The following is a 10852-nucleotide window of genomic DNA, read 5'->3' as shown; positions in this document are numbered from 1 at the left end:
ATCGCCCTCGTCCTCGTCAGCGACGGCCCAATCCCCGCGGACGCAGCATCGTCCTCAAGTAAGTCTTCCGAACCCACGGGGACGAGGAAATGCTGTTCGAGGAGTTGCTGGTAGGACTTTTGTTGCTGCTGCGGCTGCTGCTGCGGCTGGTGGTGGTGTGCAGACTGAAAGACCACCCAGTTTCGCCCCAGCGGCTGATGCTGTGTTCCACCACCACAATAAGGCCAGGAGTGGCGTCGTCGGTGATGCTCGCGGTGATGATGAACCAGATATGGCATATCCACACTCCCACACAGCTGTGATCAATGTTGGAATCGACAGAACGCGACTCGTGAGCTAAAAGTCGGGGCGTCTCTCAAGCCTTAGAAGCAGGAGGACGCAATAGCGAAAGGACAGAATAATTATAAAGAGAGACTAAGAGTCACCGGGCTTTGCAATTAGTGAGTAAATGAGAAGTCGGGCCAAGTACCACATCAAAAATCCTTTTTGAATAGAATACAGAATTCGATTCACCCCGGGCTTCAGGGCAATCATAACCAACCAGTCATCATGCAGTAAAATAGATAACACATATCAGTAAAGGAAAGCGTAGCTAGGCATTGACTCTTCTTAAGAAGGGCGTACCAGCCGCAGCCGCAGCAGCAGCCTTTTCGTGTATCAGAGTCATGAGGCCTGCACGTGCGAGGCGCACGCGGCGCAGCGCCAATGTTCCCGATTGCCCAGAAAAGAAGTAGGCAGATGGAGATCACCCGCTCTAAGTCAAGCCCGGTGCACTTGCAGGTGTGGACACCTAATTTTCTGGTTTGACGGGTTTTGTCTGCAAGTCATACGGGACAAAAGCGGACAGGAGTTACCTGCTAGCTTTAGTTTGAGTCACGGAATGACTACATATTGTGGCTGTTTTGCTCGTCAATGACGATTACCGATTGATCAAAAGATCTTGAATCAAGTGAGCGAGTTTATTGATTTGTCGAATGAAATAAGTCGGTGTAATTATCATTTCTCAGGCACGCTGGGACATGAACCGCAGCTGTAGAAACGATTTCCAAGATTCGAGGATCTCCTGAGGCCCGTCTTCAGCAGCAGGATGACCAGACGGACTATAAATCTTGTTCACTCCAAGGCACAGACTCCCCCTCAATCCTGTTCACAAGCGTCGTAGAGAAAATGCCCGGCTGGCCACGGTTCTGTGTCCCTGACTTGTCCCTGTCTGCGATCATTTGGTGATCGGCGGCGGGTTTGCCTTGCAGCAAGGGACAGACCGACCGTACCGTCCGTGGTATCTGCAGACCAACTTGCAGATGATGCGGGAAAGGGTTGACAAGACAAATATGATCTCCGTCATCAACAAGAAACAGTCACGTGGTCTAATGGTTATGATTTCTCGTTCACATCAGATGAACGACCCGAGAAGGTTCCCGGTTCGATCCCGGGCGTGACTATTTTTGTCGATCTCAAAGAAGCATCGATCGCATCCTAGGCCGCAGTCGTCGGTTTTGTTTTAGGCTCCTTTTTTATTTTGACGGAATTTCCCCCGCAGTATATGTGTCCTACTACTCCTTTCTTCTGGTCTTATGACGTAGGCCTGGTTCGTAAGGCGAGAATGAAATCACTTTGATCTGGTCACTCAATGTTGATCATTAGCTTCGAAGCGGAGAGTAACCAGGATATATACTTGCATGCCCCATCATGCTCCTTCGGGAACCCACCTTTTGTTGTTGCGAAATGAATCGTCACAGGACCTCGCGATCGTTCCTTACTCGGGTCCTTCGCTTTTCCAGCGGCTATCTTAGCCATATTGAGCACCATTCCTCTTGAAAACTCCTGCGTGGGAAAATTTATTCGATCATTGTGGTCCCGCGTCGGCTCCCGAGCTGGCATCCTCAATGTTAACCACTTGTCCGCGATTTGATCACTTTTCCATCGTGCAGCAAGACGAAGATTCTCCCCATCTCGCCACAGCTGTACCTCCGAGTCTCCCTTGGATGATTTCTTATGGCCGAAGAAGAACTTGGATTTGGTTGTAAGAGATGTGGCACGTCTGGAGAACACGAGTTCGTGGGAGGATGCCAGTGAGCTCATGAATCCCTGCAGGGTGAGCACTTCGTCGAAGCTTATCGCAACGCTTCCCGTCACCTTCTCGCTGTGGGAGAATCTAACCTGAGAGTCAGCACGGTACAACTGATCCACGTGTGATGATATGTAGTGGGTGTGAAATATATGCGGAAATCGGACACTGCGGCTGCCATGCTCATAGCTGTAGTCGATGTCTCTGTAGACATAATATACACCACTGGACTTCCAGCACGCGTGTGCCTGACACACCATGATGATTTTGTATTTCTTGTGATCCGGAGTGTCGTCCACTGCGTCGTAGACGTGACCCGAGCCTTGGGTCTGAGACCAGGAGAATATCGGTTTCGCGCTCAGACTCATTATAGCCTGCTCAAACTCCTCTGCTGCCTGCTCTGTTGACCATTCTATACCAATCCCGATATTGGGATTCTTCTCATCATAAACATTGGAGTAGAGAGGGTTGTAGTTCCCATCAGTCTTATCGGATCGTTCTTGCCCAGTATCTGACCACTTCAGTAGCGCCTGCCTCGATCCTTTTTTGCGGCTGATTTGTACACAGCTCAGAGGCATGAACCAATCAATACACATTGGATCTTTGTCGGCCACGGAAGAACTGATGACCAATCTCCGGATGGATCGCCATGCTTCGCCAAATGATCTCTCTAGAATGCGCACTTCACAGGATCGGTGAACCAGAGCTGGACTCATGGCTACCATGCTAGGTGCTTTGAGTTGCTCCAGTACCTCAACAGTGCCTCTATAGATCATAGTTTCGGTAATCTCATCCGAGCTCACTGGCTCCCGGGGCCACACCGCATCGAAGTAGGCTTTCGGAACGCTGATGAACTGTACCAAGTCGGGCAGATATTGAAACGAGATAGAAACGCTGACCGTCTCAAACATCAGCGTCACCGGCTCCGTAGACTTGGCAACCGAAAGAATGTTGAGAGAGGCTTCTGAGACTTGAACAAGCTGGGCCAAATCTGCTGGCGTGACTATGATTGGGTCAGATTTAACCAACGCCTGTAATGAAGGGGGATAACTCACAGTCCCGCTGGAGGCAAAAAGTGCCCATTTGATTGCATATGGTAATTTTCGGCTCATTGTCTCCTTCTTTGGTAGACAACAGAAGCATGTATGGGGCGCCTTTCGTTCTCATGCGAAGCTTCTTGCTACCTATCCCGGCGTTGACGAACGTGCGGAAGAAGACTTGTTCGTCCTCATTGCCTGCGTCTTCGATCTCGACTGCAGTATAACGGACATCGCCTAGACCTAAACGTGGATTGATATTACCCGTACTTTCTTCGGGTTGTATTGTTTCCAAAATCTCCTGGTTGTGTGAATGAATGGCAGCATAGTCTGGAACATCGACTGAGCTGAACTGGGAGAAGTCTTCCCTAATACCCTATAGTCTAGGTTAAGTGGAACCCAGCATATGTGCTCAAGCTACTCACATCGGACAAATCGGAGACCATTTTTCGATTCTCATTCAAGCACAATTCCTCCGGACTGCCAGTTCTGAGCACAACATCATATAGGATATATGAGGCCTTGAGCAGGTCAACATATGCTTGATGGCTCGAGGACCACGATAAAGTTGATGGGCTAACGCTTCCACGATGATCCAACGGGCTTGGCTTGTCCGCGTTGGCAAGGACTGCACGGGCCTGAGACTATTTTAGACGTCGAATCATAGAAGCCAAAACGTACTGTGCCATACCTTCAGCAGCCACCACACAGCAATGTGTAACCAACCGCTCGTGGTGAGGTTCCGCACTTCCTGCCCTTTGACCACAGACGCATCGAACTTGAGAATGAGCTCAGCGTCCGGTTGGTGGAATCTATCTCGAGGCTCATAACGCAGTGATCGACGAATCTGTTCCCGCGTCCGAGAGTGAGGTGACATATCTATATCTGGCGTGCCTTTCCTCACAAAGGCTGGAGTCCGAGAATGCAACACCTCTTTTTCGGTTGAGAATAAATCCATCGAGGGCATGTTGAGGTTTGTATTCCCCGATACGCTACTAGAAGGGGTAAGCGTACTTCCCGACATGACGGAGCCATCAGAGTATCCGGAGGCCATTGACTCTGTGGAGACCGACCCACGTGTGGGATCACTGCTGAAGCCATTGGGTGTCTTCACATCTAAATTGGTCGATTCGAAGATAGAGCTTCCTTCTAGCTCGGAGATCCCGACAAGGTGAGGTCTTCGAGATGATATTGGGGGTGGTGCTGGAAACATGGGAGATGTTTCGGCCTGTGGCGGCGGTGATGGTAAGGGAGACTTGTCTGTTTGTAAATCATCCGACACCGAGCTGTTGAAGCTTCCTAGTGAGTAACTGAAAGGGTTAATAACCATGATCCCAAGCCTTGGCACGACCAGGGTCCTTACCTCACAATTGAACTCATGCACAATCCTAAATTATGCGCATGGGCGGATACCTCCGATCTTAACTCTTCAACTTGTCCTTGTTGTGTTGGCCAGTCCATCTTCTCCCAGAACTCCTTTTCGCTGCTGGCGCCAATGGCCCTGTATCTGGCCACTAGTTTATGGAGTGCATGCAGGGTCTCTAAGCAGGCATGAAGAGATGGCTGCAGGTCAACTCTGTGATCACCTCTCACACTTTCAACGCTGTTTTTCAGAGCACGGAGAGTGTTATGGAGAGAGAGTAATCCGGCCACGAGTTGTTTGAAGCCGTCAGGCGCCTCGCCACGAACAAGATTGCAGTTATGATACAAGTCCCATGCTATTCTGACCAAATTGTATAGGGTGACATCCACGTTATCGACGGAAGTCATGATGTGGTAGAAGTGTGTCCGAGGCAAAATCTCTGTGAGCCTGAATGACCGGAAGTCGAGAAAGATTTCAACTGAGATTAAGCCCTATCTATTCTCACTTATTCCAGGCGCTTTCAGTGAGGTTTTCACCCAAGTGACGATCTCACGTATGGTCGAGGGACCAGACCATCGTGGGCTAATGGCATCTGGGATAGGCTTTGCTGCAACAACTGAGTAATAAGACACTATCAAGAGCTTCTCAGAGCCAAGTCTGGTTCATCGAGTAGGATCAGGTAGTTTCAACGAATGAGAAAGGTGACCGGAGAGTGGGCTATGTGAGTTGCGGTTGGAAGTTCTTTCAAGTCGCGGCCACCAAGAAGGAGACAAAGAACTGAGGCGTGGTTCGCTTTCATACCTGCACCCCACACAAATCCCAAATCCCACACCATGCTGCGATCGATTCTTCCTCGCTTATAATCACTGAAAAGGAGAGTAATAGGGTACGCCGGAGAGACAAGATTGGGTCGCATGGCAATGTTCAGCCAAGGTTGATGGCTCCGTCAAGGGTCTTGGAAGGTGCGCAGTCAAGTCTTCCAGAATGATGTGGGTAGGTTTATCTGCTACAACTGAGTCGCAGAGCCAACAGCAGATTTTAGAATTTCTTCTATATTGCACAGAGTCTCAGGCTATTTCAAATTACTTCTTGCATGCGTTGCCTTGAGATACTTTCTCTTCTCGAATGCTATGTCCAACATCGCAAGCGTCAAGCACAACTACAATAAGACGTGACAGGGATGCGAAGAAACAAAGCAGCCAGGGTTTCCGTTCTCAATAGCCACTATCGTATTGCTGCCCTTGGCAGTGGCGCAGTGGCCACCCGGGATTCAGATCGCAGCTTTGATAATAGCGAAGCAGATATGCTTTGCTGGCATCAACAGAGTGCCCCAAAGCGTGCCTCATGCAAATCTCATATCTCACATGATGACTTGCCACGATCCCTCAATTGGTCGAGCTGAGGCTCATGTCGTTGCCCTCCTACGATTTAGAAGAAACAGTCAATGCTCTCTAGGGATCCAGATTCGAAGCCGACAATATCTCAAGGGCAGCGCCCTATTGCAGTCAGTCGCATACACCCACCATTTGGCACCAAGCCACTATATCCCGGACTTAAGCAAAGATCGAGGCTAAGAGGTGAAGGAGGCCGATCAACACCATCACGACCGTCAAACTGCCATATCGGACTCTCCGCGTTGTGGTCACCAGCGGTGCCTCTTTACTCTGAATAAAGAAATAGCGATTAGAATCATTCTCCCTCTTGACATAGAATATTAGCGTGTGCTTGGGACAATCTCTAGCATGGGCCAGATCTTATCAGGTTGATATCAGCATGAAATAACTGAAATCAATTGGACTGTGGCCGCTCTTCTCGGTCAACATCTCATGATCCTCAAGCAGAGGGATTAATACTCCGAACTTGCTATATTTCAAATCATGATGCTAGAGTCGAAATGGATAAGGGACGAGAGTCATTTCGAAGTGGGAGAAGATTAACGTAGTGTTTGCAACAGGACCTGACACAGCCATGATCATGTAGGAAAGCCTTTGATGATGCTAGGAAATAACGATAGCTATGGTGAATCCGCTGGAATGCGAAACAATGCTAGTTCTGAGCTCTTGAGTACAGCCAATAAAACCATAATAGAATCAGACAGAGACAAAGTAACCAAGGCATGTGGAGGAGAGAGATTCTAGTCGAGTCGGCCATTCGAAAAGCGGATTCGGATACTAGTAGCCTGAGATTAAGATCTTAGTCTGATGCCATGCGGAATTTGGTTGGTGGCAGGTCCGAATCACTGTACTACCTAACACCTCAGCTTCATTCTCACCATCAGCTCTCTTTTCCCAGTAGACCATGTCTTATATGATAGCGTGAGAATCTCTTCTAGAGACAGTGCACGTGGCTCTCTCTCTTCATTTTCATACCCAAACCTACGAAACGCAAAATGAACTCCCAGTTCAAAATCATCGGGCACACTATTCCCTGCTCTTCCATTTGTGAAGACTACCACGCAGTTAAGACAGACAGACCATTGCAATTAGCAATCAGGCAATACATCTCACTCAACAACACCAATCTCAGTCAGAATGAAATATCGATCATAGCAGGACATGCGAATGGTATTCCCAAGGTCAGCAATAACTCTATTCAGAATGGCGCACTGTAATAGCATACTAACGATCAAAACCTTAATGTGGGAGACTTATGAGCCTCTTTGGGATGAGCTGATGATAAGCTTCGAGGGGAAAATCAAGGCTATCTGGTTCGCGGACTGCTCCAACCAAGGCGCCAGTGTAGTGTTGAACGAAGATAACCTTGGAGATGATCGTGAGACAAACTTCCATATGCGTTCCTCAGGAGAAAGAAATTGGACTTGCTGATCGGTAACCATAGCGAACTGGTTTGACCACTTTCGAGATCTGCTGGGCACGGTGAACCGTTTCAGTGATCAGATCCAGCCTCCAGTCGTGGGAGTAGCACATAGTTTCAGCTGCTCGCAATTGTACTTGTCCTAGTGTGTCCCCAAAATCAAAAAAGCTTTGGCACTAATACATCTCAATAACAGTGTTCATCTGTCTATAATGCACCCCCGACTCTTGCATTCTCTCATCTTTCTCGAGCCCATGATTCAAGTCAAAAGTCCCAGTAAATTGGGTGCATGTGGTCCTCAAGGCACGAAGCCGAGAGGTATATACGCAGCGATCCATTCTGGCGTCGCTGGGAACCCCGTGCAGTCGATAAATAATATACAATATGGCCTTCGTACTCTCCCGACGGTTCTCTACCCACTCAACGCCCCAAGAGGATCCCTCCTACCGGATGCCGCGACTTTGACCACTACCAAAGCGCAGGAGGCCTGGACATACTTGCGCCTCAATGCAACACCTCAGATAGACGGTGATAACAAGAGTGGTTTTCTGACAAGGACAGAGCGTTTTCTAGGCCCAGACCTAGCCATCTCAGCCAAGGAAGGCGATAATAACAACCAGAATTATGTGACAGTATGCCCGTGGTCATGTATTGCCTTTGAGCTTCTTCCATACGTCCGGCCACCAGTCATCCTCATCTTCGGAGAGAAAAGTCATATCAACACTCCCGCGCGGAGGCAGAACACGCTGGATCGGAATTGAGACAGGGCTTGGCGAAGGCGGGCAAGCTCGAGCTGAAGTCTTGCTCGGAACCTCCCACATGCACCGCTGGAGAAGGTGCACGACACGGCTTGTCTGATGTCTGGCTGGTTAGACTTTCAGTTGAATGCATACCGCGGGGAATTGGAGTTTTGGATGCGTCACGACAGCAAGAAGTCAGAACAGGGTGGAAAGGCTTTATCGGCCCAATGGATGGAGTACATGCAGTCGCCAGTGGATATCAAGCGTGAGACGAGGAAAAGGCCGAGTCAACTATGATTTGATGATAGTACTCGGATTAGGTAGAGGCCTGAGAGACCACACGCGTATTATTGACACCTGATCTCGCCAGGTATTACTTTTGCACCGAAGGTTCAGTATCAGCCCTTAGCCAGCTCCGAACACCGAATCTACTCCGACAAACGCCGATTTAGATGCACTATACATAAAGCGACGATAAAACATCTCTAGAAATCATTTCAGAACCCAAGCGTAGACGAAAGAGAACCATGAGCCTACACTTGGAGAAGTCAAACCAATGCAGCAATGACGCATTGGAGGACAATGAGTCTTCTTCCGCCCATTCTGACGATGACCTCCAACACCTACACCATGTCGCAGACTCTCTACCGCCTCGGGTCTGGATAGCAGCATCAATCGCCATTTTCGAGAGATTTACCTACGAGGGCACCCAAAGCACCTTTCGTACGCATTTCCCAGAGTCCTCCACATAACTCTAGCGTCTAGAGCAGCATAGCTTACCGGTTCTTTTTCTAGAGAATTACCTACAGCATAGCCCCTCTGATTCGATCCCCGGGGCTCTCGGCCTTGGGGAATCACGAGCCAACACGGTCAATCTGGCATTCACAGTCTTGGTGAATATCCTGCCGTTGCCGATTTCGATCTTAGTCGATGGTCGATTGGGACGGTACCTGGCTCTGCAGATGTTCTTCGTGTGAGGGCCAATCAGATAATCTTTTTGGATTCACACATTCGCTGATGAATGGTAGAATTTATGCACTGGGATCTTTGACTCTCTTCATCACTTCTCTACCTGTCATGATGCATAACGGTGCTGCGGCACCGGGTTTTGCCGTGGGAGCTGCGCTGATTGCCATTGGGCTTGGAGGGGTCCTGGCCTCACTTCAACCTTTCATCGGTAAGTGATCTCATTGCTGTTCACTCGTTCCTCCAGGTAATGAGGATGCTTATCCGCTGGACTAATTTTTGACGTTGTAGCGGATCAATATACAGATCCCGGAGGGCGCATTGAGACTCGGCCAAATGGCCGGCGGGTAGTGGTGGACCGCGACCTCACTATTCAATACATCTACAGTGTCTACTAGTGGTACGCCAGCTATACCATACCTCACTCTTACTGAAAGGCTCTGGAATTCACACGACTTAGGATGACTAACCTCGGAGCCATGGGGGCTTTAGCCACCACTATGATGGAGAGATATGTTGGGTTCTGGTCGAGCTATCTCCTGGCTCTTTGCTCCGTGTTGCTGTGCCTCGTCATCGTGCAAGCAGCAGGGAGAATTTTCGGCAAGTGCTGCCTCTCGACTGTGAACATGCCTGACTGACAGTATACAGTCCATCCTCCACCACAAAGTTCCGTTCTTCCCCAAGCCGCCCAGTGTCTCTGGTACGCATGCCTAAGTGGTTTCAACCTCGAAGCATGTTATCCTCACACTCAACTCACAATGCACCAACGTGTCGTTCCTTGGGATGAAGGATTCATCACCGAGCTTCGAAGTGGGCTATCGGCCTTCAAAATCTGGTGAAATGCCTCAGCAACACAGCACCAGGTCTTAGCTAACCGATACATCCTAGCATGGGCTGGCCCATCTTCTGGCTCTGCATGTCCCAAGCCTCTCAGCAAGGCATATCACAGGCCGGCACAATGCAAAGCCACGGCATTCCCAACGACGTACCTAAGGTTTCCAACCCAGTAGCATATATCCTCTTCGGGATCTTGGTCCAGAAGATGTTATACCTGTTTCTGCAGCGCATCGGGATCTTGTTCAACCCAGTCAACCGCATCACCCTTGGATTTCTCATCATGTCCTTAGCCATGACCTATTTCGCCGTTCTTCAAGCTGCAATCTACCACACAAGACCCTGCTATGATCACCTATTGGCCTGTGCTGCATCGAATAGTGATCACGGCCAGATTACAAATCAGGTCCATATCTTGATCCAGCTCCCAACATACATCATCATCGCGCTGGCCGAGGTGTTCTGCTGGCCGACGGGCGCAGAATACCTTTACACCCATTCGCCAAAGAGCATGAAGTCGGTGATGCAGGCCTGCTATGTGGGAACGTTGGCGCTCGGCTACGGATTGGGTATGGTACTGTCGCCGCTTGCAAAGGACCCCTACCTTGTGATTCTTTGGTCGTTGGCAGCTGGGTTGGTGTTTGTCTGTGCTTGTGTCTTTTGGGTGGCCTTTCGTCGGCTAGGACGGGACTCTAGTGGTTAGAATAGGGTGTATCCTTCGGAGTTTCACCACTGAGAAGTTGTTTGAGAATTATGACATTAAACTGAGAAGGATGGTTGAGGGGAGCTAAGAATAATAGGATCGAGCTAGCGGAAATGAGACTATATGCGCATTAGGAGTCGAACAGTAGGCGGGCTTGTCAATTGAATTCCATAAATCTGGTTGATATTCAAGAGAAATATCTTTGCTAGTCGTATTGCTGCTACTCCCTTGAAAGAGAAAGGAGAGCTTGAGAGGCTCGCTGCTCCTAAATGAGATTGATCTGGCTCTCTGCAACATAATCCCGTGGACAGTGCAGTACAAAGCAAG

At 49.3% G+C, this 10852-nt stretch overlaps 3 protein-coding genes and 1 non-coding gene across 4 annotated transcripts; 3 read left to right on the top strand and 1 right to left on the bottom strand.

Moving 5' to 3' along the window:
- The first annotated feature begins 1356 nt into the window (after nucleotides 1-1356).
- Nucleotides 1357-1442, top strand: ASPACDRAFT_t274. The gene has a single exon. It is a non-coding gene; the product is annotated as a tRNA-Val (tRNA).
- Nucleotides 1443-1623: 181 nt separating this feature from the next.
- Nucleotides 1624-3982, bottom strand: ASPACDRAFT_34386 (uncharacterized protein; the record flags this gene model as incomplete). Its single annotated transcript, XM_020200039.1, has 4 exons — nucleotides 1624-3071; nucleotides 3124-3481; nucleotides 3531-3743; nucleotides 3797-3982. The coding sequence occupies 4 exons, from the start codon at nucleotides 3980-3982 to the stop codon at nucleotides 1624-1626; spliced, it is 2205 nt and encodes a 734-aa protein (XP_020052902.1).
- A 2875-nt stretch (nucleotides 3983-6857) lies between these two features.
- On the top strand, nucleotides 6858-7542 carry ASPACDRAFT_34303 (uncharacterized protein; the record flags this gene model as incomplete). Its single annotated transcript, XM_020200033.1, has 4 exons — nucleotides 6858-7043; nucleotides 7114-7240; nucleotides 7307-7415; nucleotides 7479-7542. Coding segments are annotated over 4 exons (486 nt in total), but the record flags the coding sequence as incomplete, so codon positions are not given.
- Nucleotides 7543-8549: 1007 nt separating this feature from the next.
- ASPACDRAFT_54443 (uncharacterized protein) lies at nucleotides 8550-10525 on the top strand (the record flags this gene model as incomplete). Its single annotated transcript, XM_020202878.1, has 8 exons — nucleotides 8550-8745; nucleotides 8818-8995; nucleotides 9051-9199; nucleotides 9280-9341; nucleotides 9387-9388; nucleotides 9449-9588; nucleotides 9637-9823; nucleotides 9877-10525. 8 exons carry the CDS (start codon nucleotides 8550-8552, stop codon nucleotides 10523-10525), a joined length of 1563 nt encoding a protein of 520 aa, XP_020052900.1.
- Between the last annotated feature and the right edge of the window lie 327 nt (nucleotides 10526-10852).

This window comes from Aspergillus aculeatus (genome assembly GCF_001890905.1).
Source record: "Aspergillus aculeatus ATCC 16872 unplaced genomic scaffold ASPACscaffold_16, whole genome shotgun sequence".
Taxonomy (NCBI): Eukaryota; Fungi; Ascomycota; class Eurotiomycetes; order Eurotiales; family Aspergillaceae; genus Aspergillus; species Aspergillus aculeatus.
The sequence above is the reverse complement of the archived record's forward strand: the minus strand, read 5'-3'. Positions and strand labels throughout refer to the sequence as shown.